The sequence below is a fragment of the Lytechinus variegatus genome, chromosome 3 (assembly GCF_018143015.1).
Source record: "Lytechinus variegatus isolate NC3 chromosome 3, Lvar_3.0, whole genome shotgun sequence".
Classification (NCBI taxonomy): Eukaryota; Metazoa; Echinodermata; class Echinoidea; order Temnopleuroida; family Toxopneustidae; genus Lytechinus; species Lytechinus variegatus.
Genome location: NC_054742.1, coordinates 32,295,232 through 32,321,101, shown reverse-complemented (window position 1 = coordinate 32,321,101; position 25,870 = coordinate 32,295,232). Strand labels below are relative to the sequence as shown.

At 34.7% G+C, this 25,870-nt stretch overlaps 1 protein-coding gene across 1 annotated transcript in view; it reads right to left on the bottom strand.

Annotated features, from left to right (window-relative positions):
* The window catches only part of LOC121410789 (leishmanolysin-like peptidase), a 31,870-nt gene extending 6,000 nt beyond the window's left edge, over positions 1-25,870 (bottom strand). Inside the window, exons 1-11 of the mRNA XM_041603102.1 lie at positions 25,668-25,870; positions 16,136-16,267; positions 9,549-9,628; positions 8,864-8,978; positions 7,916-8,100; positions 6,957-7,062; positions 5,784-5,878; positions 3,750-3,867; positions 2,642-2,749; positions 806-993; positions 40-172 (exon numbers count right to left, since the gene is read on the bottom strand). Of these exons, the coding sequence (XP_041459036.1) occupies positions 40-172; positions 806-993; positions 2,642-2,749; positions 3,750-3,867; positions 5,784-5,878; positions 6,957-7,062; positions 7,916-8,100; positions 8,864-8,978; positions 9,549-9,628; positions 16,136-16,267; positions 25,668-25,763 (1,356 nt within the window). The 5' untranslated portion in view covers positions 25,764-25,870. The remainder of the gene's footprint in view (positions 1-39; positions 173-805; positions 994-2,641; positions 2,750-3,749; positions 3,868-5,783; positions 5,879-6,956; positions 7,063-7,915; positions 8,101-8,863; positions 8,979-9,548; positions 9,629-16,135; positions 16,268-25,667) is intronic.

Here is a 25,870-nt window from a genome sequence, read left to right as displayed (position 1 = left end):
AAACTTACACAAATACAGTACAGAAAATACATATCTTACCTGGTATTCTATGGGTAAATCACTAGAATATTCATGAAGATTGCACAGTGCTACAGCAGCTCTCCCTACATCACATGTTAGACTAAAAGGTTCCTGAGACATTATATTACAGTATGGCTTGATAGATTCGCCTCTGAAAGATATAACAAAATGATTACTGATAACAAGTAATATAAACTTCAACTTTAGCAATTGATAAAGATTTTAATGCACTATTTCCTATGTAGTATTAAAATTCATAAATCTGTGCACAAGCAGTCAAGACTTAAAAGACAAATTGATGAAGTCTGAGCCACATCTCTAAGCAGGAACTACATTAATTGGCACTTTTCCTTGCTAATCCTCCAATATCTGTATGAAGAGAAACAAGAATTCAAATTTAAAAAGATACACCATAGAGTTTTGTTAAGATGCCCAGTATATCAAGCTTTGAACTTTTAACTACTTTGATAATCTAATCAAATTATTGTAATACAGGTAATTGTAATACACATGAACCACATCGAACTCTATTAGGAAGTGATTTTTCAGTAATAGCAAGAGATTGTGTTTTAAATATGGAGAAGGGGTCTATGCATGAAAATTTACATTTTCAAAGAGAGTGTTGATTAAACCCTGGTTCTTGCTTAGAATACATATATACAGAACATTGTTACTGTAAAGGGGAAAATAGGGTGTAAAATGCAGATTGTAAGGGGGAAAATGGGGAAAATTGATGATGGGAAAGGTGAAGAAACAGAGAGAGAGAGAGAGAAAGCTGCTTTACCTGTTTACTCTTGTATCCATCCAGTATTTGCAACTTTTCTTGGCGAAGCCACACCCTTGATTTTGACCCCAATGGAGTGGATCTGCTCTATCATAGTTTGGTACATACCATCCTGTATCCTCCATTACTGCTAAAGTTAATCTAGAGAAGATCCTCTCATGGGTGTGGGTTCCTGTCATAGCTTCATTCTGGTAAGACAAACATTATGGGCAATTTAAAAAAAATATATACATGTTTGCATGTCTACCCTTACTCTCAAATGTGATAATATGAGGGCATTGTAACTTTTCATATTAACTAGATCAGATTGAAACAATGCAAGGAATATAGCACATATAAAGGATCAGACATAAATATACTTTACATAATTGCGTAATAAATAAGTGTTCTTTACAATACATGCACAAATAGAATTGTTCTGGGGGTATCACCATGAGCTGTCCTGGGCAAGCGTAAGCCCTCATTAGTTTACGGTATTGTGATCAAAGATCATATTTGAATCACTAATTCACTATTCAATAATTAAACATGATTGTGTGTGCATCTCTCTATCGTTACAGATGCCTGATCTGTTTGTCATGAATGAAATATTGCGGGGGGGGGGGGGCAGTCAAATTTATTGCTGTACACACGCATGACCGAGGAATTTCCAAACACCTCCTATCACTCCTAAACATGTTTTTCTCTGGGTGCAAAATAACCCCCATAAAAAAGTTTTTCGCTGACTTTATTTACACATTTTGCCCCCTAAAAAAGTTGTCGCCAAAATATGACCTCAGGGAAAAAGCTTGGGGAAAAAACATACCCTACACACATTTGGCTAGTCTTTAAAAAAAAGCTTTGGGGGAAAAACGTACCCTAACTACGTTTGACCCTGCGATTGCCCATTGACCAGTCTTTCAAAACCACCCTTTTTCTTGAAAATCAGTGTTTTTGATACATTTAACGAGTACACGCGCGGACTGCGTCCAAAACTGAATAAACACCCCTTTAAACATGTCTTTTTTTTGTCACGCATGTGTACAGCAATATATTTGACTGCCCCCCCCCCCCCCGCTGAAATATTGGCTGAAGACCACCATTTACTGTTTCCCCACTCTACTCTACGACCATGACAACCCTTCTATTCACCAGAGTATATATTCCACATACGCTAAATAAGCTCTAATCCTATAATGTGCATTTTTTATACACAAAGCATGTTTATTTTTCAATCATTATTTGAATGTTATCAAATTTTGCCTATTTTTGCAGCACATTGGACAACAGATGGTACCTGTACATACTAGACATAGAATATTCTCGCATACAGATATATGGATTTATATCATCTCATAAAACAAGGCTTTCGACATTTTTAAGAATTAGCCACCATTTTTCTCGGATTCATAAGCAGTATACTACACAAGTCTGTTACATCCATTCCTATAGGTATATTAACACTTTACATGTACTGCAAATATAATGCTGCAACTCTCAAGTATTGATTTTCACTAGCAGATACTTAATAGGTCACAATGTCAATGGAAATTGGGGCTTTATCACACTACTCTCAATAAAACTCAAAATTGGGTGAGAACAATGTATTTCCTGTTCCTTTGTTATGTATCTACATCTTTCATCAACCATTGTCCAGCAATGATAGTGCATTATGTTCTATCAAGACAGAGTCAACCATGCATGAAGGCATACTGAAGATGCAGTCTGTTTTGGGGCCCAAGAGTTTTGATAAGTATTTTCATCATCAGTTCATGCTTATAACATGCACCATAATGCAGGAATGATACATTATTGGAAAACAAATAATTCCCTGAAAACATTTGGTACTGTACTTACTGCTAGTAATCTCTTCTCAAAATGTGTGATCTCTGTTCCTGTACCACCATGATTTTCAACTTCTATACCTTCCAATGACGGACACTGAAAGTGAGCCCTTGCTTCCTCCTGAAAATAGCAATAAATAGTCAATCATTGCTACTACAAATTACTATCAACAATAATATTATCAAAGTGTATGATTTATGTTTCTCTACTGCCATGAACCAACTTTCATTCCCTTCAATGATGAAACCTGAAAGTGAACTCTTATTTCACTTATTATAAGGAGGACATGGGATACTGTTCCATCATTATCATAAATAATAAATGTTTTCAATCACAATTTTACTGTAGGCAAGATTGAGGTAAAATTATGATTCAAAACTTATTTCAAATACATTAAAAACATACAAGAATATAGCTCTCTTCTCTCAGGTTAAGAGCAAAGTAGGCTATACGGGAGAGTATTTCATTATTATAATTGACCTTTCTTGTTTGTAATCTCTTATTTTCATTGTTTGGGGAAAAATAACGTGGAGCTATGTATTTTGTCATAATCATGTAAAAAAACACCAACAAAAGTTGCAAAGCTAAAGCATTAAAATTAAGTTAGCAGTATATGTTAACTAAGTCACAGAGACTGATCAGCACTGACTTAAAATAGAAAAATAATAACTGTCTGAATTATCTAACATCAATGAAATAGCTATTCTATTATTTTTTTTACACATCAACTTTTCTCTTTAAAATGTAAGATTACTGAAATGCCATTTACAGGGAAATGAAAGAAAATTGTTATCAACTGCAAGTCAATAATAAAGCTGAATTCTTGCAATTATTTACAATTTGCAATAATGGATTGTCTTGGCAGGAATGCTTCTTGCAACAGAATCAACTCAAATACAGTTACAACTCATACCTTCAATCGATTGTAAATAAATTTCTCGCAAACCCCCTGAGATTCTAAAATCTCTTAAAAGAATCGACAGCAAAATCCCCCCAGTATCTTCAGCCTTTAAGAGAAGTAATCCATCTCCCTGTATCTATCCATCAAGGGTGTAAGGTGTAGCTAATAAATATCACTCATCTTACATGGTATGACATCAAATCTGACATTTCAACTCACCACAACTTTCCTGGTGACAAGCATCTTGACAGTATAATCTATCTGTCCTTGGCTGACATCCCAGTCTGTTCTTGTCACCGAGCGGATCACATTCTCACTCCACTGATACAAACCCAGTCTGAATGATAGAAAACAACATTCATGATATTAAAGAGAGAATTCAGGACAGGCAAGTGTTTTATGAAGTGACTTGATGAAATTGAAAGGACAATAAATAAAAGCTTGTGTAATCCTTGCATGTAACTATCCCCTGAGAGCAAATCTGTCAATGACAAGATGCTCCATCAAATACTCACAAATTTCAAATAAGGTAAGATCATGTTGTTTGAAAAAAGGCTGAATTTTATGAATGAGACATTTAATACATATATATATATATATTGCGACCTCTTCTACGCTCTAATGTCATTTCAAATTAATACCAGTGAGAATATATCCATTGCAAAGGCTTTCTTTCTAAATGTCTTTTTATTAAAAGTACCACAACAAATATGTCACAAGTTTTGGGCCATACGTACAGTACACATCAGATGTATTTAGGCATGCATACGTGCTTGAATCTGTGCCTTGTGCAACTTTCGATGGAAATTTTAAGAGTGAATTCTTCATTCCACTAAATGTACACATGTATTTACTAGTGCTGTTGTCGGGAACAAAAATCCATGTCGACATGTCGCTTAAAAATTAATCCCGACATCGACAATGTCGACATGAAAAAGGGACCGTAATTTAGCCTAGCCTAGGCTCCCTAACAAAAAAATCATTCGATCGTGGAACATAACACTCTCAATCAAACGTATTCACCTTGACACGAAGAATATCCCCACACTAGATCTAGATCTATATAATACAGGCTCAGTTCGGGAAAACATAATTTCACTAAGCTAGAGTGAATTCACTTTCAAAATCACCGATTTAATCCACATCTTTCTGGAGAATCAAGTTTTGTACCACGATCCGGTCTCGAAAAAATTGCGCAATAACACTCGGAGCCAATTTGAGAATCACCTATTACAATAGTGATCATTGCGTATTATACGCTGGTACACATGTACTGCAAACGCAAGCTCCTCAAATTGACAGGAAAAAATAATGGAAATCGACCGATAATTTCAGTATCACTTCCGCGGCGACCCATGCAACGATCTCCAAACGAAGGAAGGGAAGTTTTCTGTGACTTTGTGATTTGAATTAAGCGCTCAATTGCGGCGGTCACAACTTTGACAAAAACGTTTATGTGAAAAGTAATGCATTGAGGAGCGACGTATTATCAAGCACGGTGAATAGCGATGGGTACATATGGATGGGTACGGTGAATGCTACTACGGCTACGCTACGCTCGCGATCGTCGAGGGGCCGGGCGCGGCAGCTCGATTGGGCAGGCCGGCCCACACTCAGGCACTGACGTATTTCTACTGCCGCGCAGCTCGCAGGTATTCTTTTTTCATTTAATGTGCCGCTTTATAGCTGAATAAACCTTTTAATCGCGCCACTTACTGTGGATAAAAGCTTCCAACTTTTCAGCTAAGCTTTATACTCGTGACTTTAGGCTAGACCCCTTTTTATTTTATGTTTGCATGTCGATGTGGGTGCGTGCATGTCGACATGTCGGAAACATTGAAAATCCTTCGTATGTCGACATCAATGTCGATATGAGGCCTATCGACAACAGCACTAGTGTTTACACTGCACAGTATGTTGATTTTTGTTTTCCAAATGTAAATTTCCAATTGCTTTGTAACAATTTCTGTCAAATAAAAATATTGTGAAATGGAAGCTTTAAGAACCAATTCAAACAATTTTAACAAACATATTTTTCATTGAAAGGAAAGCAAAAGTCTAGCATATCATAGTATATACTACTAAAGCATACATATAAAGTATTGCAAAAAGGTGGTATATATATCCTTTGCTCTCAATCAACAAACTCTTGGGGATTTTTACATCACAAGATTCAAGAAGGAAAGAGGATACAAATATCTTTATACATATTTCTTTAATATGGAAAAGTGACATATCTGCAGGATCACTCACGTTGCATTGAATTCTGGGAGACCTGATGGCATGCGTGGTGTCAAAGGTCGACCATTCTCATCTCTATAGAATGCATAGAGAGCAGCAGAGAAACCCTAGAAAAATAACAAAAGTACAGATTCACACATTATAGCGAATAATACAGAAAATTTAATTGGACTGTAAGTAGAGAAAATTCAATTACATTGTTTTCCACTTGAAAATTCTGACAAGGTGTAAATTAATCCCTGGGTCTGTCACTTCCATGCATAGGTTAACATTGATAAAGTAGGTAAGGGAGAAGGAGTCTGCACATTACATTATGTAGTAGAATGCCTAATAGCTTATCCATGTAGATCTTTATATAGTATCCTAAAGCCATTTCCAAAACACTTGAAGTTCCCTTTTTACTATGGGATTGCATCAATTAAAATACATCATAATAAAGCATCATAAATGTAAGTAAATAAAATTAGTAACAAAATCTGAAACATACAGGCTTTAATAAGTTTAGGCTTGTAGACCATATTTATCAAAGTTCAAGTCCACCTCAGAAAAATGTTGATTTGAACCAATAGAGAAAAATGAGACAAGCACAATGCTGAAAATTTCATCAAAATCGGATGTAAAATAAGAAAGCTATGAAATTTCAAAGTTTCGCTTATTTTCAACAAAATAGTTATATGAACGAGCTAGTAACGTCCAAATGAGAGAGTCGATGATGTCACTCACTCACTATTTCTTTTGTTTTTTATTGTTTGAATTATACAATATTTCAATTTTTACGAATTTGATGATTAGGATCTCATTGCCTGAAGCACAAAATGTTGAAATAATGGAATTCCACGTGTTCAGGGATGAATGAAACTTCATTTCACATGACAATAACAAGAAAATAAAAATATTTCATACAACAAAATACAAAAGAAATAGTGAGTGAGAGATGTCATCAACCCTCTCATTTGGATGTAACTGGCTCGTTCATAAAACTATTTTGTTGAAAATAAGCGAAACCTTAAAATGCCACAACTTTCTTATTTTACATCCGATTTTGATGAAATTTTCAGTGTTATGCTTGTTGAATTTTCTCTTTTTATTCAAATCAAGTTTTTGTTGGGGTGGATTTGTCCTTTAATTTTTAACAGATTTGCTCCTTATTTTGAAACATAATCATTTGAAGAGATATAAACTTACCAGTGCATGGATTATTTCATGCTGAATGGTAGTAAGTAGAGTATAGTGTTTAGACAGCTCTGTGGCCAAATGATGAGGACAAAGATTAATATAACCAGCAATAGGTCTGTAGAAATAGAATATAAGAGAATCAGTAAATGGATTCACAAGGCTCAAAATAGTACAATTTTTAAATGAATGTATACATAAGAACTATATTGGATGCAAATTAATTACAAAGTTTTGATACATGTTTAAGTTTTGCATTGTTTTGGTGAACCACTTGTATAGCTGTCTTTAGGAGATGGATTCTTGATTGAGCGCAGTCTAAATTTATGCTCCCTCATTGTCAGATCAGGAAAACATTGTAAATGAATAATGATTGAATCAAAATTTAACTTTATTAGCATGAATTTTGTTATTTTTCCTCATTTGATTGGATAAATTTTCTTCTTTTTTTTCTTTCTTAATTTCACTCCATTCATTTCCATCACTTTCAGCCTTTTAAATTTACACATCCTTGTGGTCTAGTGATGTATAGAAAGATTGATACAACCTGAAATATGTGTGTGAATACAAGAATACACATTTCATGAAAACATGTACATGCAAATCATTGTTGTATATGCAGAAAGCTTTGAACATTGACAAAAAATAGAAAGATAGGGTGAAATAGATTGATAACGTGAAATAGATATGCTTTTAAAGAAAGAAAAAAAAACAGAAAATACTATTGATAAATGCTCAGTTATTAAATGTGGAGTGATGTACAAACAGCCAGATAGAACCAATCTGCTAATTCGATTAGCAGGTTTGGAGACTAACTCTGAACTTCAAGCAAAAAACACTAGATACTATAACTAAAGTGGTGAAATTTCAATCTAATAAACACACTCTGTATTTACTTCATATGATTCATATGGTTAGTAATCTTACTCTCAGAAATGTTAATTTCTATTACCCAATTCATCTCATCTCACCTGTCCATTTCAGCCTCTAGCTGGCAGTAGGAAGCATGAGCACTCATATCAGCTCCTGCACAGTCATAAGTTGCCACTGCACTGACATAAAGAATGAAATCGGTATAACTGATTCCTACACCTGCTGCACTGGTGTTACCAACTGGACCACAGTCTGTCTGGTCTGCATTGCATGCATAACATATCTAAAATGGAATATGAAAAAAAGTTGAAAATAATAATTGTACATGTGGGTTGAAAAATGAAATTTCAGAAAAATTTTAGGGAAAATAAATCAACATACCAAACACACCATTACCTTAACTGACCATCCATAAGATGGTATAAAAAAAACCATAAAACAACATTTAAACATATATCTGGGTCCAGAAAATCCTTTCTGGTGAAGACAAATCAACTGAGTATCACTATTAAAAAAAATACAAAAATACATAATCTCCAATTCAAGTTTAATTCTTGAAATTAATATATTCTTTTGAAATTTTGAAGGTTTTCATGGCAAATAAGAAGAGTGTATTGGTTTCATGGTACATGTATACCATGCATTCTTACGCAGGCATATGTTAGTCCTGAAAAGGACCACCCGAAGTGGACGTTTTTACAAGTTTGTTCTTGTTGCCTTCAGGATAATGGAGAACTAATTATTTTTTTCTTAATTAATCATCACTTTGTCTATTTATTCATTTACTTGTTTATTCATTGATTAATTCATTCTTTCTTTCATTTACCCACTCGCTCACTCAATAACTCCATTCAGTCAATCTGTCAAGTTAGTCTGCCTTTTACTCACTCATTCATTTGTTGGTGATAGAATGTAAAGTGGCTGTGCACAGCCTTCATTTTCTCACTCTCTATTTAGAAGAGGGGAAAGAGAAGAATTGTATCAACAAACCTGTGAAGTGTAATTGATCGTACAGTTTTGCATGCCAAAGATGTCCTAGAAATTACCTGTAAATGTTGATGAGGTATTGTTACAGGTCCACACATTGTATAATCATCACATCCTCCGATACAGTATTCATGACCATCAGCTTTCTTGATATAATGTTCTCCAGCACATTGTCTGCAACAGATTGATAAACAATTTAAGCCACAATATAATAGACATCGTCTGTCAGTCAGATTTTTTTCCTATACATCATATGAAAAAAGATATATTTTATAAGAAGATTGACGTTGTTCAGGCACAGATGTCTTCTGCTTACATCATAGCTGATGTTCTAGCAAAACATTTGCCAAATTTTATAATTTTTATGTAAAAAAATATACAAATCAATATAGATAACTAAGAAAATTAAGGTTGGTCATTACATTTTAATTTATGGGGTTAAATTTGAACTTGAAAAAATGAAAGCTGCACATCTTTATGAAGGTTGTTAAGGTTAAAGCAAACAAAGATCTATATTTTTCCTTACTCAGATATGTATGCATTAAATATGCTTGAAATTGATCACTCAAATGGTTCTTCAATTATCACAACAAAGTTATATTTTCAGGTAATAAACAACCATTGTTACTTTAACCTCTTCAAATAAATCTTGCATTATTTTTTACAGTAGAGAATATGATAACATTCTTACAGCAAAGGATAATCAAAACCTCATAAGAAATATCTTTGCTGACAAGAATTTACCTGTTGAGTAGAACTGTTGAAAGACTCTGTTTTACACTTAGCAGGTTTGACAAAAAATCTAGGGCTTCCGGCAAAAGTCTCTGGAATATATCATCAAATGTAATACATGATGGTATTAATACAATTATCTTTTGAAAAGGAAAACATGTGTAGAATAAAAATCAACATTATTCCATTTTGATGATAATTCTTTTCTTTTTCAAATAGAAATAAATGTATGACCATCATTGTTTGGTAACTTGTTATTGATCAATTAATATTTAATGTGGCCTTTAATGACAATACTAGTAGTTTATGAACAACCAAACAATGGTTTGGATCTATCTGCAAGAGGGATTGTCCAAGTAGATTGCTTGAAACATGACAACCCCAGACAAAAACTCATGAAATTGATTAATGCTTTTATATAGTAGACTGGCCAAACATCTAAAAGGGCTCTAGATAAGGATTCGTCGGCAAAATTTGTTAATGCTTGGCATCCCAGCCATAAGTCTGGCTAAATACCCAGGGATAGCGTACGGCCTGTAGAAAGTGTCATTTTAGCGTGAAATGTGAAAAGATGTAAACTAGCACATCAATGATGTGGAGCTCATCTGGCATCTCGCAACAAAATTTAACCAAATTTTAATTTCAGTCCAGTTGACATTGTAGTGAATTATATTGGTGACATAAATTGAGGATATAGAATTGAAATTGATGAAGAAATGACATAGAAGCATTTTTTGTGATCTATGAATAAATTTCATATAAATTAAGCATAAATAACTTTCTAGTCAAAATTACTTAACTCCGTATATAACCTTAGTGAACCTCATGTACATGTAGCTCTAAGATGGAACAAAAATAATCAAAATCAATCAACAAATAAATACATGTAAGTAATTTTTGTTAGTTTTGAAAATATAAATTAGCATATTTAATGAATTTCAAAATTCTGTGTTGAAATTTTGTATCACCACCTTGAGCTATCATTTTAACTAAAATAGAATAAACACTCGAATCAAGTACAGAATATCTTTGGTACCGATTGTTTTGAAAACGGAATATTTCCAGCCCCATGTACACATAATCCTGTCGGGCACTACACATGAGCTTAGTAATCCTAATCTACGATTACATAAATTATATACAATAGGATTTACTACTTTCACATTATACTCAATTTAAGCGCCATTTTTGTGGGACACGCTATAATGTATAAACTATAATGCTTGGTATGACCATCCTCTTTTAACACCAGCGGTTATTGTTTTTGAAAACAACACACAAACAAATAATTCCTGTTGTGGCCGTAGGCTCATGATTGACAACACTCAAAATCTGAAGAACAGAAAGTGGTTGCAAACAAAGTACTTGATCATTGTGAAAACCAATTCAGTTAAATCCACATTTTACAAAAAATTTTAACGGTACCATGCACCCAAAATTCATAAGTTCATAGCGAAATATTATCATCATTGGTGTCTGAGCTTACAATCAGAGCAAAGAGTCCTGTAATTGTTCAGTTTTCCTTATATTGAGAATTGCAATTATTTAAGTAATTGCAGTAGACACGGTAGAGTGCAAAGGCATTGATATTCCAACAAGTAAAGTCCAAGAAGCAATTCAGTAGTGTGCCAGTGACAAGAGAAATCTCTTGTCACAGGAATATTGGTATCATTTTAGAGCAATATCGAGTAATATTAAAAATATACATGGTATTTTGTTAAAAAGTTATTTTTTCCATAAAAAATCAAAGATGGCCCTCATAATTGCAAATTTTGAATGGCCATCTGCAATGAAAACGTACAAATTCATTTGCTAGACACTTTAGGTTATTTTAATGGATAAAGTGTAATGATACACCAGAAACGGGCTATTTCTGACTCACTATTTTGGAAGTTGGAAGCGACTGTAAAAAAATGTGAAGGCGATTATATAATCCACTTTGTGTTTAAACTTATATGATCTCTCTTGCAGTGGGTTGAAAATTTTACTTACACGACTAGGCCAATTTATTTGGTGAAGCAGCTAGGTTCTGTCAACCATTGGATCAATTTCTTTTCAGGTCTAATTGTCAAAACTCATAACTCTGTGTGCTCGCATTTAACATGTACTATGTTCATTCTTAAAACTACTTAAAATCCCCTTTTCATTTTTATAGTTTATAGAAAATTTTGACTCGCATTTCGCACGCGTATTAATAGTTAAAAATATTCATAAACACACACATTCTGTTCAGGATTACAAGAGGTACTTTGAACATGTAAATGTCCATTTTCAGGCCTGAACATATACTTAGAGATTGCACTCTCATTAGGCCAATTCATTAATGAGATATTTTTTTTTTCATGAATTCCTATAAATAGTCCTACATCAGAATATCAAATAGTTTCAGATAGCATGCACTTTGAGCTTACATCATTGAAAAGGTGTGATCTTTTTTCCTGTTAAATTTCCCCAATCGGAATATCAAAATTTCTCAGGCCACGCTCGCATAATTTATCTAGGTCGATACTTATCCTTTATCATGATTACAGAGGGGAAGTAGAGAAATTTATTTTTCTGCTCCTCCCTATTGGCGATTGTATGAAAATTTAAATTGAATTTCATGCAACATAAAAAAAAGAATGTAGGAACATGACATCATGAGCCCACCTATATATTATGATGCCCGTACATATAATTGTTTTCACAATGCTAAGTAAAAAAATCAATAACTTTTTTATCATCAGATTATGCCACATGCATTTTGCGCAGTGAAATTTTAGTTTTTACTTTGATTTACAAAAAGTTAACTATTTTCAGCCAGGAGTATGATCGGTGTGTTCGAAGCATTGGTAATAGTTAAACAGCATTTTAAAAGAGATACATGTATAACCTCTGCTCGTCATTTTTACATCAGCACCCCAGTAAAAAAATTGTGCTCACCTGATAAATTATGCATGTCCCCTTTCGCATAACATACAATGATATATCTTACATCTTACCTGACAATTTCTTTAATATTTGTGACATTAGGATGACTGATATATATTCAATAGATTAACGCATTTAAATTGAAGAATTCAAGTTGTAAAAGAAATTGAATTAATATATTTTTCATAAACTTTTATTTTGAGTAAATCACGATTTTATGTTTTATAGTGCCATATATGTGTGTGCAATATTCCAATTTGAAATGTAGTTATGATTTGAAACTTGAACGCTTCAGATTTTATGCTAAAAATTGTACTTTCACGTAAAAGTGCACTTAGAATCAGCCCAGATGTTATTCCTCAGTATATCCGCAAGAATTTAAGCTGGGATGTAATCATGTATATAATGTATGGTATGTCAAGGCTCCACATTAACTTTTCTTGGTGGTGGCCCATTCGGGCCACCAAAACCTTCAAATATTTTTTTTTGGTGGCCCATTTGTAAAGTTTGGTGGCCCGAAAGATATAAAGAAAAACATTAATTTAAAATGAATAAAACAAATTGAAATATTCTGCAGTCACTAACACGTACTACTATTCTTTGTACATAGTTGTATGTAAATCGTGCTTGCTGTTATTTTACTTTGCTTATTTTGTGGTAATATACAGGTATAAATTGTTCTATCATTGTAAATATGAAATGATTGAAAGAGAATAAAAGAATTGTATTGTTCCCAGGTTGTGGACTCTTAATCTCCGTATCGACACACACTCATAATGGTAGAAAAGTAAATAGTGCATATAGCAAACTCAAATAGATTTACAAAACAATTATTTTTCCTTTCTTCCTTTTTGATCATAAAACCTAGATTATGCAGGCCCCAAATCCAGTTTATTTTCTCTTTTCCAGCATATTATAGCAGGAGAAAATCACAGAAAAATATGCTGCAGAACTAGAACAATGTGTAAAAGGGGGAAATAAACAAAAATCATTTCAGAATAGTATACTGAAAAAAGAAATCAAAAATTTTAAAAAATGAATAAGTGAAATAAAACAAAAGAAAAAATGAAGAAAGAAAAAACAAAGAACAGGAAAAAAAACATTTGAGAAAAAACAAAAGAAAATGTAAGAAAGATGAATAAGACAAAATTATCAAAAAATGGGGAAAATTATTATTATTATTCAGTAGAAACATGTTCTTTAATCAGGCATATTCAATGGGAAGGGGTATAAATGGTTTAATCACTGTAAAAAAAATGAAAGAAAAAAAATGAGAAAACGGCAAAAAAAAGTGAGAAAATTCCTTCCCTATATTTGACAAAATGATGGAAAAATTCACATTTCATATCAATGAAATCCCTTCCCAAAGTATTTACTTCCTTAAGAGTGGTTGAAGAAGTCATTTGTAAACAAGAAAGAAAGAAGCTGCCTGTTTATTTTTGGCTAGAAGAGACACAGCTTCGAAATAAACCAAATATCAACATACATACAAATGCACATATGGGACTCTGATGTACTCACCTATGTGTTTTATGTGTATTAATGCATTTGGAAATCGGTCTTTTTGAGTCAAAAGAGAGGTCATAATTCCTCCTTTTAATGCTTGCAGATAATCAGGTTTCAGTAATACGGACTGTAGAAGGGCATTTCATTGGTGTAAAATGTGACTTTGACGTAGATTTTCAGAGTTCTGGGGAAGGTTTCTTAGCAGTAACATTTCGTATCGCAGCTCCCTGAGTCTGAATAGTCTGCTCGTGCACAGCTAGCTAGCTGCAGTGGTTTCATGCACACAAAGCTCAGCCAGACAGCCGGCGCGGCCGGCTGAATAATAGTTACTGTATGCTAGCGGTAGGCCTACGTACTGTCATGACTATGCAATCTTTGTGTGTATTTGTGTGTAGATTAACAAAAAAGGCGCATGACGAATTGGCTTGCAATTTGAACTGTAGAAAGTTGATAAACACATGCAAAATCGGGAGAAAAATTGCGCTACTTTGAAAATTATTGGTTGCCCGATTCGGGCCACCAAAACTTAACATTTTTTCAATAATGGTTGCCCGAGATGAATTTTTGGTGGCCCCGGGCCACCGCTAATGTCGAGCCTTGGGTATGTTCAATTTATCATTCAAAATGCGCACATTGTAAAATACATTGTCTCCTTTCGGATGGCATAAAATGAGTTATTTTCCAACTTACTTGAAAATTATTTTAATATTTGTGGCATTATCACATTTACTATACATTCAATGGATAAAAAAATTTAAATCAAAGAATTTAAGAGTGTAAAAAAACTTCAAACTATTGATACTTTTCACAAACTTTTATTTAAGGAAATCATGGTTTTATGTTTCACAGCATATATGTGTGTGTGTGTAATATTCAAATTTGAAATGTATATTTATGACACTGAAAATCCAAATAAAAAGAATCGCATATCAAACATAATAAAAATGTTTACATATTCTGTCAAAATATCAAAATGCGTGATTATTGACATTCTTTCAGATTTTGTGCGAAAAATTACACTTCCATGCAAAAGTGCCATTGGCATCCAGCAGTAAGCTATTTCTGGGTATTTTTGCAAGACTTTTAGCTGGGATGCCAAACATTAGCAAGCATTAACAAATTTTGCCATCCAAAGTATAAAAATTTGTTTTGGCTGGTCTACTAAAGCAAAAGTATGAAATAATTTCTTAATCAAAATCTTTCCACAATGATTGAAAATAATAAAATTCAACTGTCCATCTGCTTAACATGCTAAGAAAAACTTTTGTTCACACTGTTTTCAAAGGTGCATTTTTGTCTCGCCTGCATAGCAGAGCGAGACTATAGGCCCCACTTGTCCGAGGGCGGTGGTGGCGGTGGCATCAACACCAAGTCTTAACCAAAGGTTAAGTTTTGAAATGTCATCATCAACTTAGACAGTATATGGGTCTAATTCATGAAACTTGGAAATAATGGTAATCAAGTATTACTGAACATCCGCCTGAGTTTCAGGTCACATGACCAAGGTCAAAGGTCATTCAGGGTCTATGAACTTAGGCCATGTTGGGGATATTTGTTGATTTCCATAACTTTGAAAGTTTATGGATCTGTTTCATGAAACTTGGACATGAGAGTAATCAAGTATCACTGAACATCCTTTGTGAGTTTCAGGTCACATGACCATGGTCAAAGGTCATTTAGGGCCAATGAACTTAAGTTATGTTAGGGGAATCAAAACGAAATCTTAACCAAGGTTAAGTTTTTAAAATACTATAACTCTGAAAGTATATGGATCTAATAATCATGAATGAATGAACATTCTGCGCAAGTTTCAGCTCACATGACCAAGGTCAATGAACTTTGGCTGTGTTGAGGGTATATGTTGAATTGCCATCATAACTTTGGAAGTTTATGGATCTACATGTATATGTGTGCATACATGTAAGGGTAATCAAATATCGCTGATCATCTTGCACAAGTATTTGGTCACACAATCAGGGTCAAATGTCATTTAGGATCAGTGAACAAAATACTTTATCATTTTATCAAAGTCAGCACTGTTGACTGCATAATGCAGGTGAGACTTGTTCTGTATACATGTACTGTGTACATGCACCAAAAGAAACAAGGTGTGTGTAATTACACATAATTGCTTCCTATAGAGTTCAGACATCAGTCAGAACATGCCAAATCACTGAACCAACCTTAATTAATGATGATTCTCTGATTGAAAGTGCATCAATTGAAATGTCATATTCCACATGAACACTGAGTTTATGGGTTGTACTCCTTTCACCTCGATGACTTGACCGGGGAAGATGAACTCCATATTTTACCTACATGTAAAGATGTATACACAGAATTAAGTGAAAAATAAGATAATAAATAATTTGATGTGTATTTCACTTAACAATTTCTCAATTTTCAAACATACATGTAAAACGAAGTGATAAATTAAAAAAAAAAGTCTACTGTTTCAATTTTCGATTTTTCATCTATTAAAAAAAAAAAAACATACTGGAGATTTACACCCCGACCCGCAGTTTAATCTTTTATTGTGATTTAATTCATTACATGAAGTTATATTGAGTGTACTAACAACTTAAAATTAGATCTAAATTTTCACTTTGCAAGTACATGACACAAACTAACAAGCAACGTTGTATATTTCAGATTGATTTGAAATTTAGAGAATGAACAGAGGTGAACGTGGCTTCATTTCCTGTCAAAAACAAAGAAGTGAAATATACAGGTACTCTAGATAGTCTAGTATAACAATAAGTATACATCAGAGTAAATGTAGTTCCATATAAAAACTTGAAAAATGTGCCAAAGTGATAAAGGAAGACACAAATACATGTAGACCTACATGTATAGCTCTCACCAGTGGCATAACTCCGGGGGGCATGGGGGGCACGTGACCCCCTAATCGGCTGGCAAAAAAAAAAAAAAACAGGGAAAAGGAGAAAAAGAGGGAAAAAGGAAGAGAAACGGAGTGGGGAAAGAAGAAATTATTGTTCATTATAATATGTTATGTTACATAAGAAGCATTTTTTCATAACTCTATGAAACATTATTTGCTTCATTGTATCTGTTGTTCCTGGTGCTCGCATAGACTGTTTTCAAATCAATATACAACAAATATATTTCCTCGCAATTCGAGTTGTTATTGTTTTATGTAGTGATGACTACTTAAAGTGATTGCCCTATTTTAAAGGACAAGTCCACCCTAAGAAAAACTTGATTTGAATAAAAAGAGAAAAATTCAACAAGCATAACACTGAAAATTTCATCAAAATCGGATGTAAAATAAGAAAGTTATGACATTTCAAAGTTTCGCTTATTTTTAACAAAATGGTTATATGAACGAGCCAGTTACATCCAAATGAGAGAGTCGATGATGTCACTCACTCACTATTTCTTTTGTTTTTTATTGTTTGAATTATGAAATATTTTGAATTTCTCGTCATTGTCATGTGAAATGAAGTTTCATTCCTCCCTGAACAGGTGGAATTCCATTATTTTAACATTTTGTGCTTGAGGCAAGGAGGTCCTAATCGTCAAATTCGTAAAAATTGAAATATTGTATCATTCAAACAATAAAAAACAAAAGAAATAGTGAGTGAGTGACATCATCGACTCTCTCATTTGGATGTAACTGGCTCGTTCATATAACTATTTTGTTAAAAATAAGCAAAACTTTGAAATGTCATAACTTTCTTATTTTACATCCGATTTTGATGAAATCTTCAACATTGTGCTTGTCTGATTTTCTCTATTGATTCAAATCATTATTTTTCTGAGGTGGACTTGACCTTTAAGGTCTTAATATAAAACATTTCCTTCCGTGCTAACGTTCGCATTAGTGGATCGGTGAGATTTCTGCTCTTCACAAGCCTTAGAATGCCCAGGTCTGAATTTCATAAATTTTCAGCATGCGCTTCGCGCTCGCAATATTTGATTAGCGAGATGGGTAGATAATCATGATTACAATGACTTCAAAAAGTACTTCAAATGTTTAGATGTAGTTCTAACAAAATCAGCAAGCACTTGGCACTCGCATTACATGACTATGGTGAGATATGTAACATACTCTTAATGGATTCCTAAAAAAAGTCCTTAAATTATCCATGTTTGGGATCAATATATACAAAAATTTCAGCTCATGTTTCTCGCTCACATCATTTGGTTAGTGAAATGCGTACGGTCTTAGGGAATTCCTACAAACAAGCCTTAGAATGCCCCTCTTCAGGTCTGAATTTCCTAAATTTTCAGCTCGCGCATCGCGCTTGCAGTATTTGATTAGTAAGATGCATATGATAATCATGATTACAATGACTACAAAAGACTGGTGAGATATTTATACTCTTAATGGATTCTCAAGTATTGTCCTTAAAAAATTTTAGCTCGCGCTTCGCGCTTGCATTGTTTGTTTAGCGAGACAGTTACGTATCATGATTACAAAAAAAATTGCTTATAATGTCCCTTTTTAGCTCTGAATATAAAAATTTTCAGCTCGCGCTTCGGGCTCACATTATTTAATCAGTGAGATACATATCCCTTTAATGGCACTGCATGTCCTTAAAATATCTCTATTAGGTCAGTATACCTGACAACAGAGCGTGCTCTGCGCGCTCCGTTTTTGCTGGTGCCCCCCCATGCCATGACCCACGGTACACCACTGGCTCTCACAATGTCCAACCTCCTTCTTCCTTTCTTTATTTTATGTTTCTACTTCCACTTTTGTATTTTTCTTTTCAATCTGTGGAATAGATTACAGAATTGAATTGGAAGTTGAGTTAAACAAATATAAATTTCAGATCTGAGATTCATTTACAAAAAGAGAAAAGAAAATGGAAAAAGTGGACATTCAAGCTGATAGTAGGCCTACGATCAATTACGCAAGTGGCACGAACCCTGCATTAGTGTAAGTGGAAACGACCCACAATGAATAACAACAACATAAGTGAGTACATGTACATTGTAGCACCAAGATTAAGAAGTTAACTTGCTGAACTGAAAAAAAAACTTCTAACAATCATGAACTTTAATAAATCAGTGTAAAATTCCAAAATGATGAGTCGCACAAATCTTTGTCTACAGTCTATCAATTATTCATAGAAAAAAAGAAACAGATCTATTTGCATCTAAACTTATTGCCATTTGTTGGTGGCAAGCTATAATTGTACTCTCTTATTTCTTAACTATCTTAAATTAATGAGACATTGGCCAATCATGCTGATTGCAAGATAGGTGTCTTACTTTGAATCAGGGACAACTCGGACCACGGGACATCTCGGACCGCGGGCCGAGTTGTCCCACCCAGTACGAGATTTTTTTTCCACAAGTTTGCGTCTATTTTTCCGTAATTTCGAAATTTCTTGTAAAGATTTTCTAGAGATATGGTCTGATGGTAATGTTCTTCACTTTCTATTACTTTTTTTTCGCTGAAATAAAAAAAAAGTGTAATTTTAGGCGTTTTTCGACAGCTCGCGATTCCCATAGGCGCGCGTGTATTAACTGTGTCGGTGCTCGGCTCGGCCCCGCTCAATAACTGACTTGATTTTGTGATCATTTCTCCTCAAAGTACCACTTTTATCGCAAAAGATGGACTTTGTTGTATTCCATTACCTCCATTTTCTCATCACAAGGATAAAATTTGGTGTATTTGCACGATTTTGATCAAGTTTTTCACCTTTTTCTCTCTGGTCGCAAGAACGAACAACCGATGAACGGTCCGCTGCTCTTCATCGTAATTCTCCGTACCTCGGCCGCCTAAACTGGCGGGGTGGTGCCGGGATTCAGACCGAATCCACAATGGAAGTGGGCGTGCACAGCAAAGAGCTGAGCTTGACTGAGTGAGAGAGAGTGAACTAGAGTTTGAAGCTTGGCAGTGTCGTATAGGCTCTGCCTTTTTTTGTAAATATATATTTTTCAATTCTTTCTATATTGATTTTCCCTGGTTTCGAGCTCTAAGATTGTAATGATATAATTATGCTTCAATTTCTTTGACTGAGTGTGACTATGGTGTGGATGTTTGAGTTGCTCAAAAATATTTTTACGTGGGTGGGGGCTCGGGGCGATTTCACTCTTGCCCCCGAAATGCGAAAAAAATATATTCGGGGTGTAGCTGTGTGGGCATGCCGGGCTGAGGCTAGCCATCAATAATTTTTTTTTTTTTTTTTTGGAGAGGGGGGGGGGCTTAATTTTTCACTTTAAATTGATCATTTTTAGGCCTTTTTTTTCCATTTTATTTTTAATATTGAATTTCCGTGGTGTAGAGTTGAGTTTTAAGTTGCAATAATCAATATGCTTTAATTTCTTTGACTTTGAATGTGACTGTGGTGTGGATGTTTGAGTCGAACAAAAAATACCTTTACGTGGGTGGGGGCTCGGGGCGATTTCACTCCTGCCCCTTAAATGCGAAAAATATTCGGTAGCTGTGTGGGCATGCTGGGCTGAGGGTAACCCTCAATAAAATTTTTTTTTTTATTTGGGGGGGGCTTAATTTTTTCACTTTAAATTCATTATTTTTAGGCCTATTTTTTGTACATTCTATTTTTCATATTGAGTTTCCCTGGTGTAGAGAGTTGACTTTTAAGTTGCAATAATTAATATGCTTCAATTTCTTTGACTTTGAGTGTGACCGTGGTGTGGATGTTTTGAGTCGAACAAAATACTTTTACGAGCTAGGGTGGTGGCTCAGGGCGATTTCACTCTGCCTCCGAAATATGAAAATGATCTAAGTGTATCTGTGTGGGCATGTCAGGCTGAGGGTAGCCATCAATTAAAAAAAGTGTTTTATTTGGGGGCTTGATTTTTAATTAAATTAATTATTTGTATTTTTTACAGGATTTAAAATAAAACTGATTTACTTTAGGCCACTAAGTCTTATTCCCGTTTGAAATATAATCAGGGCCGGATCCAAAATTTCCCTACAGGGCCGGGGGGCATTTTGTCTAGGAATTTTTGACAAAAGGTCTTTACTGCCAAATCACAGTAATTTTTTCTCAGGAAAAATTTGACAAGCAAAAAAAAAAAGAAAAAAATGTTGTAAGTTGCCTTTTCAGTACTTTTTAAGGGGGGCGAATGTACCCCCTCCCTCGATTCGCCACTAGAACTTATGTCCATATTATTAAGTTTTAATTTTTACAGGAGGAAAGAATACCAAATTAAATAAGTTTTATGTTTTGCATTTTTACCAATTATTGTTTATTCAAGTAAAATGTATTTAATTTAGTATTGTTCCAAAATGCATCACCTAATTAACTTGTTTGAATTTAAAATGCAAACCTGAATAAAAAATGAATTATGAACTTTGAATAAATAGAAAATAATATGTTATATTCTGTAAATTGTAATATTTTCAAATCATATTTTATCTCCATTCTTATCTTATCATTGTCTCCCTTTCTCATTATGTTCATCACTCTCATTTCAATTAAATTCATATTCTATTACTGGAATAAAAAAAGACAATACTCAACAATGAAACATCGATCAATAGAAAAAAAACAAAGAAAAAGAGGGAAAATACAAAGAAATGACAGGTACAAGGAGGGGGGGGGGGGGGTAACAACAAGTCATTCTTGTCTGGGTTTTAAAAACAGGAGAAGAGTCGTCAATACAATATTGCAAATAGCAACTATGAAGAGGGTTTGCTTTTATCAAATAATTTTTGCAGTTCCTTTGGAGTGATGTTGTTTTTGTTTCACCCATTCTAGAAAGTGAACTTTGTATCTAACACTAAGTTGCCCTAGTGTTGTTTTCCAATCTACATTTTCTAGTTCCTTGTATCATGTATGGATGAAATCATTTAAGGTGTACCAGTTAGAAAATTGTTGACTTTTGGTATATATTTACATTAATCATGCAAGTTGCAGGTATGATCACCTTCTCAATGACTCTTAAGACAAGCTTCTGCAATTAATAAAATATATTGTATTTACTAGATAATTTGAACAACTGGACCAAATTGTGGCAAGATTAATGAGCTATATATAAGTGACAATGGGGAACCCGAGGCTGATAATGATATGATTTGAGCAAAGAAACAATAAAAATTTGATCAAAATCGGATAAGGAAAAACAATATTATCTATCGCTGCATTTTAAAGAATGTATGTATTTTTCTGGTGAAACAGGTCTGGCGTTTCTTCATGGATATTTAATCAGCAACCTCATACATGATGTCATATCCTCACTTGTTCTTTGTATTTTATTATGTGAAATTAGATTAATTTTTTAAAGTTGAATTCAATATAACCCCGCTATTTGTTATCAGATTTTTATGAAATAAGCACTTTGATATGTGAATGTTGCTATGTCTACATTATTCATATATAAATATTTTCATCCCGGAGCATCCCTTTAAATGATTTATTTATTATTTCTTTTTCTCGAGAAAGAGTATAGTCTCTACAATAAAACAAGTGGAATGCCTCTGGCGGTCTCACCTGCATCACGTGATTCAATATAACAGTATAGTGCTGACTTTGAAAACTACTATTATACAACTCGCACAAGATGTTCAGTGATACTGGGTTACTCTTATTTCCATGTCTTATGAAATATACCAATACACTTACAGAGATATGATGGTAATTCAACAAATACCCCCAATGTGGCCAAAGTTCATTGACCTTACATGACCCTTGACCTTGATAATGTGACCTGGAACTCGCTGCAGGATGTTCAGTGATATAAGTTATGCTGTCATTTAATAACCTTCGGTTATTAAATGACAGCATTAAGATTTGATGTTGATGCTGCCGTCGGAAAAGCGGCGCCTATAGTCTCACTCTGCCATCCAGGTGAGACAAAAATCATGACATGCACAGTGATGAAAAATAAAGCAATAAAATGAATTTAATCAAAAAGAAAAACCACATGCTATGTAAAAGAAATTAAATTTAAAATCATAAATTCGTCATTTATATTGAATGAAGAATTTAATTTATTTATAATTGGAAAAAAGGATTACCCCTATTTTCTTTCAATGTAACCAAAATACTTGTAGGGCCTAATATGATTTTTCATCACATGACATGATTTTGAACAAAAATCAAGCCATATTTTTGGGTTATGTGGGACGGAATCTACATGGCGGCATTCGTGGGATGGATTTTTCTTCTTAAATCTATCTCTGCCGGCTAATCACGTTATCCCCATCCCTCCCCATCATCCTCGTCCCTATCATCATCCCCTTGGGCGCAAAACTGTCCGCAAAGGTAGAGGGGACCACAGGCTGCAAAATTTGACAAACATTTAAAAAAAGGTTATCGCCCAAATGTAGGGTAATTTTTAACCCCAAAACAATTGACAAGAAAAAAGAGGGGGTTTTCAATAATAAAGGTCATTTAGTCCTAAACACATGTATCATTTCAATTGTGAATGATTCATTATTTTGTTCTCCATGAAGAAAAATAGTAGGGTGGACATTTGGTATTGTGTCCCCCTATTTTTGGTAGGGGGACACGTCCCCCCCCCCCCCCGATTTCCTCCCATAATCATCCCTCACATCCTCGTCCTTCTCACCATCTCATGCACCCCTCTTATCAAGAGTCATCATCATCATCTCTCTTATTTATATCCTTCATGCACCTCCTCTTCCCTCTCATCATCAAGGCCCACCCCTTATCATCGCCATCCCTCACATCCTCATCTCCATCTCTTTCCCTTTGTCCCTCTCATCATTGCCCACCCCTCGTTATCGCCGGTATGCTATCATCGCCATCCCTCACATCGTCGTCCCTTTTACCCTATATCCAAAACTCTGCTCTCTACACAAAGGAAACTCAATATAAAAATTAAAAATGAAATTGGCATGCCCACACAGATACACCTAGAACATTTTCACATTTCGGGGGCAGGAGTGAAAATGCTCGGAGCCCCCATCCACATATTTTTTGTTCGGCTCAAACATCCACACCACAGTCACACTCAAAATCAAAGAAACTGAAGCATATTAATTATTGCAACTTAAAACTCAACTTTCTACACCAGGGAAACTCAATATGAAAAATAGAATGTACAAAAAATAGGCCTAAAAATAATAAATTTAAAGTGAAAAATTAAGCCCCCCCAAAAAAATTTTTTTTTATTGAGGGCTACCCTCAGCCCGGCATGCCCACACAGCTACATCCCGAATAGTTTTCGCATTTAGGGGGCAGGAGTGAAATCGCCCCGAGCCCCCACCCACGTAAAAGTATTTTTTGTTCGACTCAAACATCCACACCACAGTCACATTCAAAGTCAAAGAAATTAAAGCATATTGATTATTGCAACTTAAAACTCAACTCTACACCACGGAAATTCAATATTAAAAATAAAATGGAAAAAAAGGCCTAAAAATGATCAATTTAAAGTGAAAAATTAAGCCCCCCCCCTCTCCAAAAAAAAAAAAAAAAAAATTATTGAAGGCTAGCCTCAGCCCGGCATGCCCACACAGCTACACCCCGAATATATTTTTTTCGCATTTCGGGGGCAAGAGTGAAATCGCCCCGAGCCCCCACCCACGTAAAAATATTTTTGAGCAACTCAAACATCCACACCATAGTCACACTCAGTCAAAGAAATTGAAGCATAATTATATCATTACAATCTTAGAGCTCGAAACCAGGGAAAATCAATATAGAAAGAATTGAAAAATATATATTTACAAAAAAAGGCAGAGCCTATACGACACTGCCAAGCTTCAAACTCTAGTTCACTCTCTCTCACTCAGTCAAGCTCAGCTCTTTGCTGTGCACGCCCACTTCCATTGTGGATTCGGTCTGAATCCCGGCACCACCCCGCCAGTTTAGGCGGCCGAGCTACGGAGAATTACGATGAAGAGCAGCGGACCGTTCATCGGTTGTTCGTTCTTGCGACCAGAGAGAAAAAGGTGAAACACTTGATCAAAATTTTATCCTTGTGATGAGAAAATGGAGGTAATGGAATACAACAAAGTCCATCTTTTGCGATAAAAGTGGTACTTTGAGGAGAAATGATCACAAAATCAAGTCAGTTGTTGAGCGGGGCCGAGCCGAGCACCGACACAGTTAATACACGCGCGCCTATGGGAATCGCGAGCTGTCGAAAAACGCCTAAAATTACACTTTTTTTTTATTTCAGCGAAAAAAAAGTAATAGAAAGTGAAGAACATTACCATCAGACCATATCTCTAGAAAATCTTTACAAGAAATTTCGAAATTACGGAAAAATAGACGCAAACTTGTGGAAAAAAAATCTCGTACTGGGTGGGACAACTCGGCCCGCGGTCCGAGATGTCCCGTGGTCCGAGTTGTCCCGTCCCCCTTACTTTAGCCTAGGGCTGAATCTTTCTTTTTCAACTAGCCATGATAATAAAATTTGACAGCAATGCTAATGGGAGGACATGAAAATTTTTGAATCCCTAAACAAAGAGACAGGTTTTTTTTAAATTTAGATTTCAGGGGAGCGTTTCATGAATGAAAGGACTTGTCACTCAGACCTTTTATCCGACAAGTCCCATTTTATCAGACAGTTGCCATAGTAACAGTGCTTCTTAGCCCATCAATATCAAGAAAATTTGTCAGATCTGACAACATATCAGACAAAAATGTTGATGAAACACTCCCCTGAACTTGAAGTTGCACAATGTTCGTCTACATTTTTTCGCTCACAGAATTCTCAATATATGGGTACCGTACCGGTACAACTCAGAATATCTCGAACTCTACAATCTTTATCTTTTTGTGATCTTAGTTTTCTTACCTGGTTTTGCTGCGGTGGTTTGTGGACACAAACATGACTTTCAATCAGCATACAGCTCAATAGACCGATGAAAATATAAGCTGAAAGCCTCTCCATTGCATTAAATGCTGCTAATTGTAGACATTAAATTACACCCATTTCCGGCCAGTTCGAGAGAAAGCTACCCCGTATCGTAGCTAGCTATATGAGGGATCTACACGACT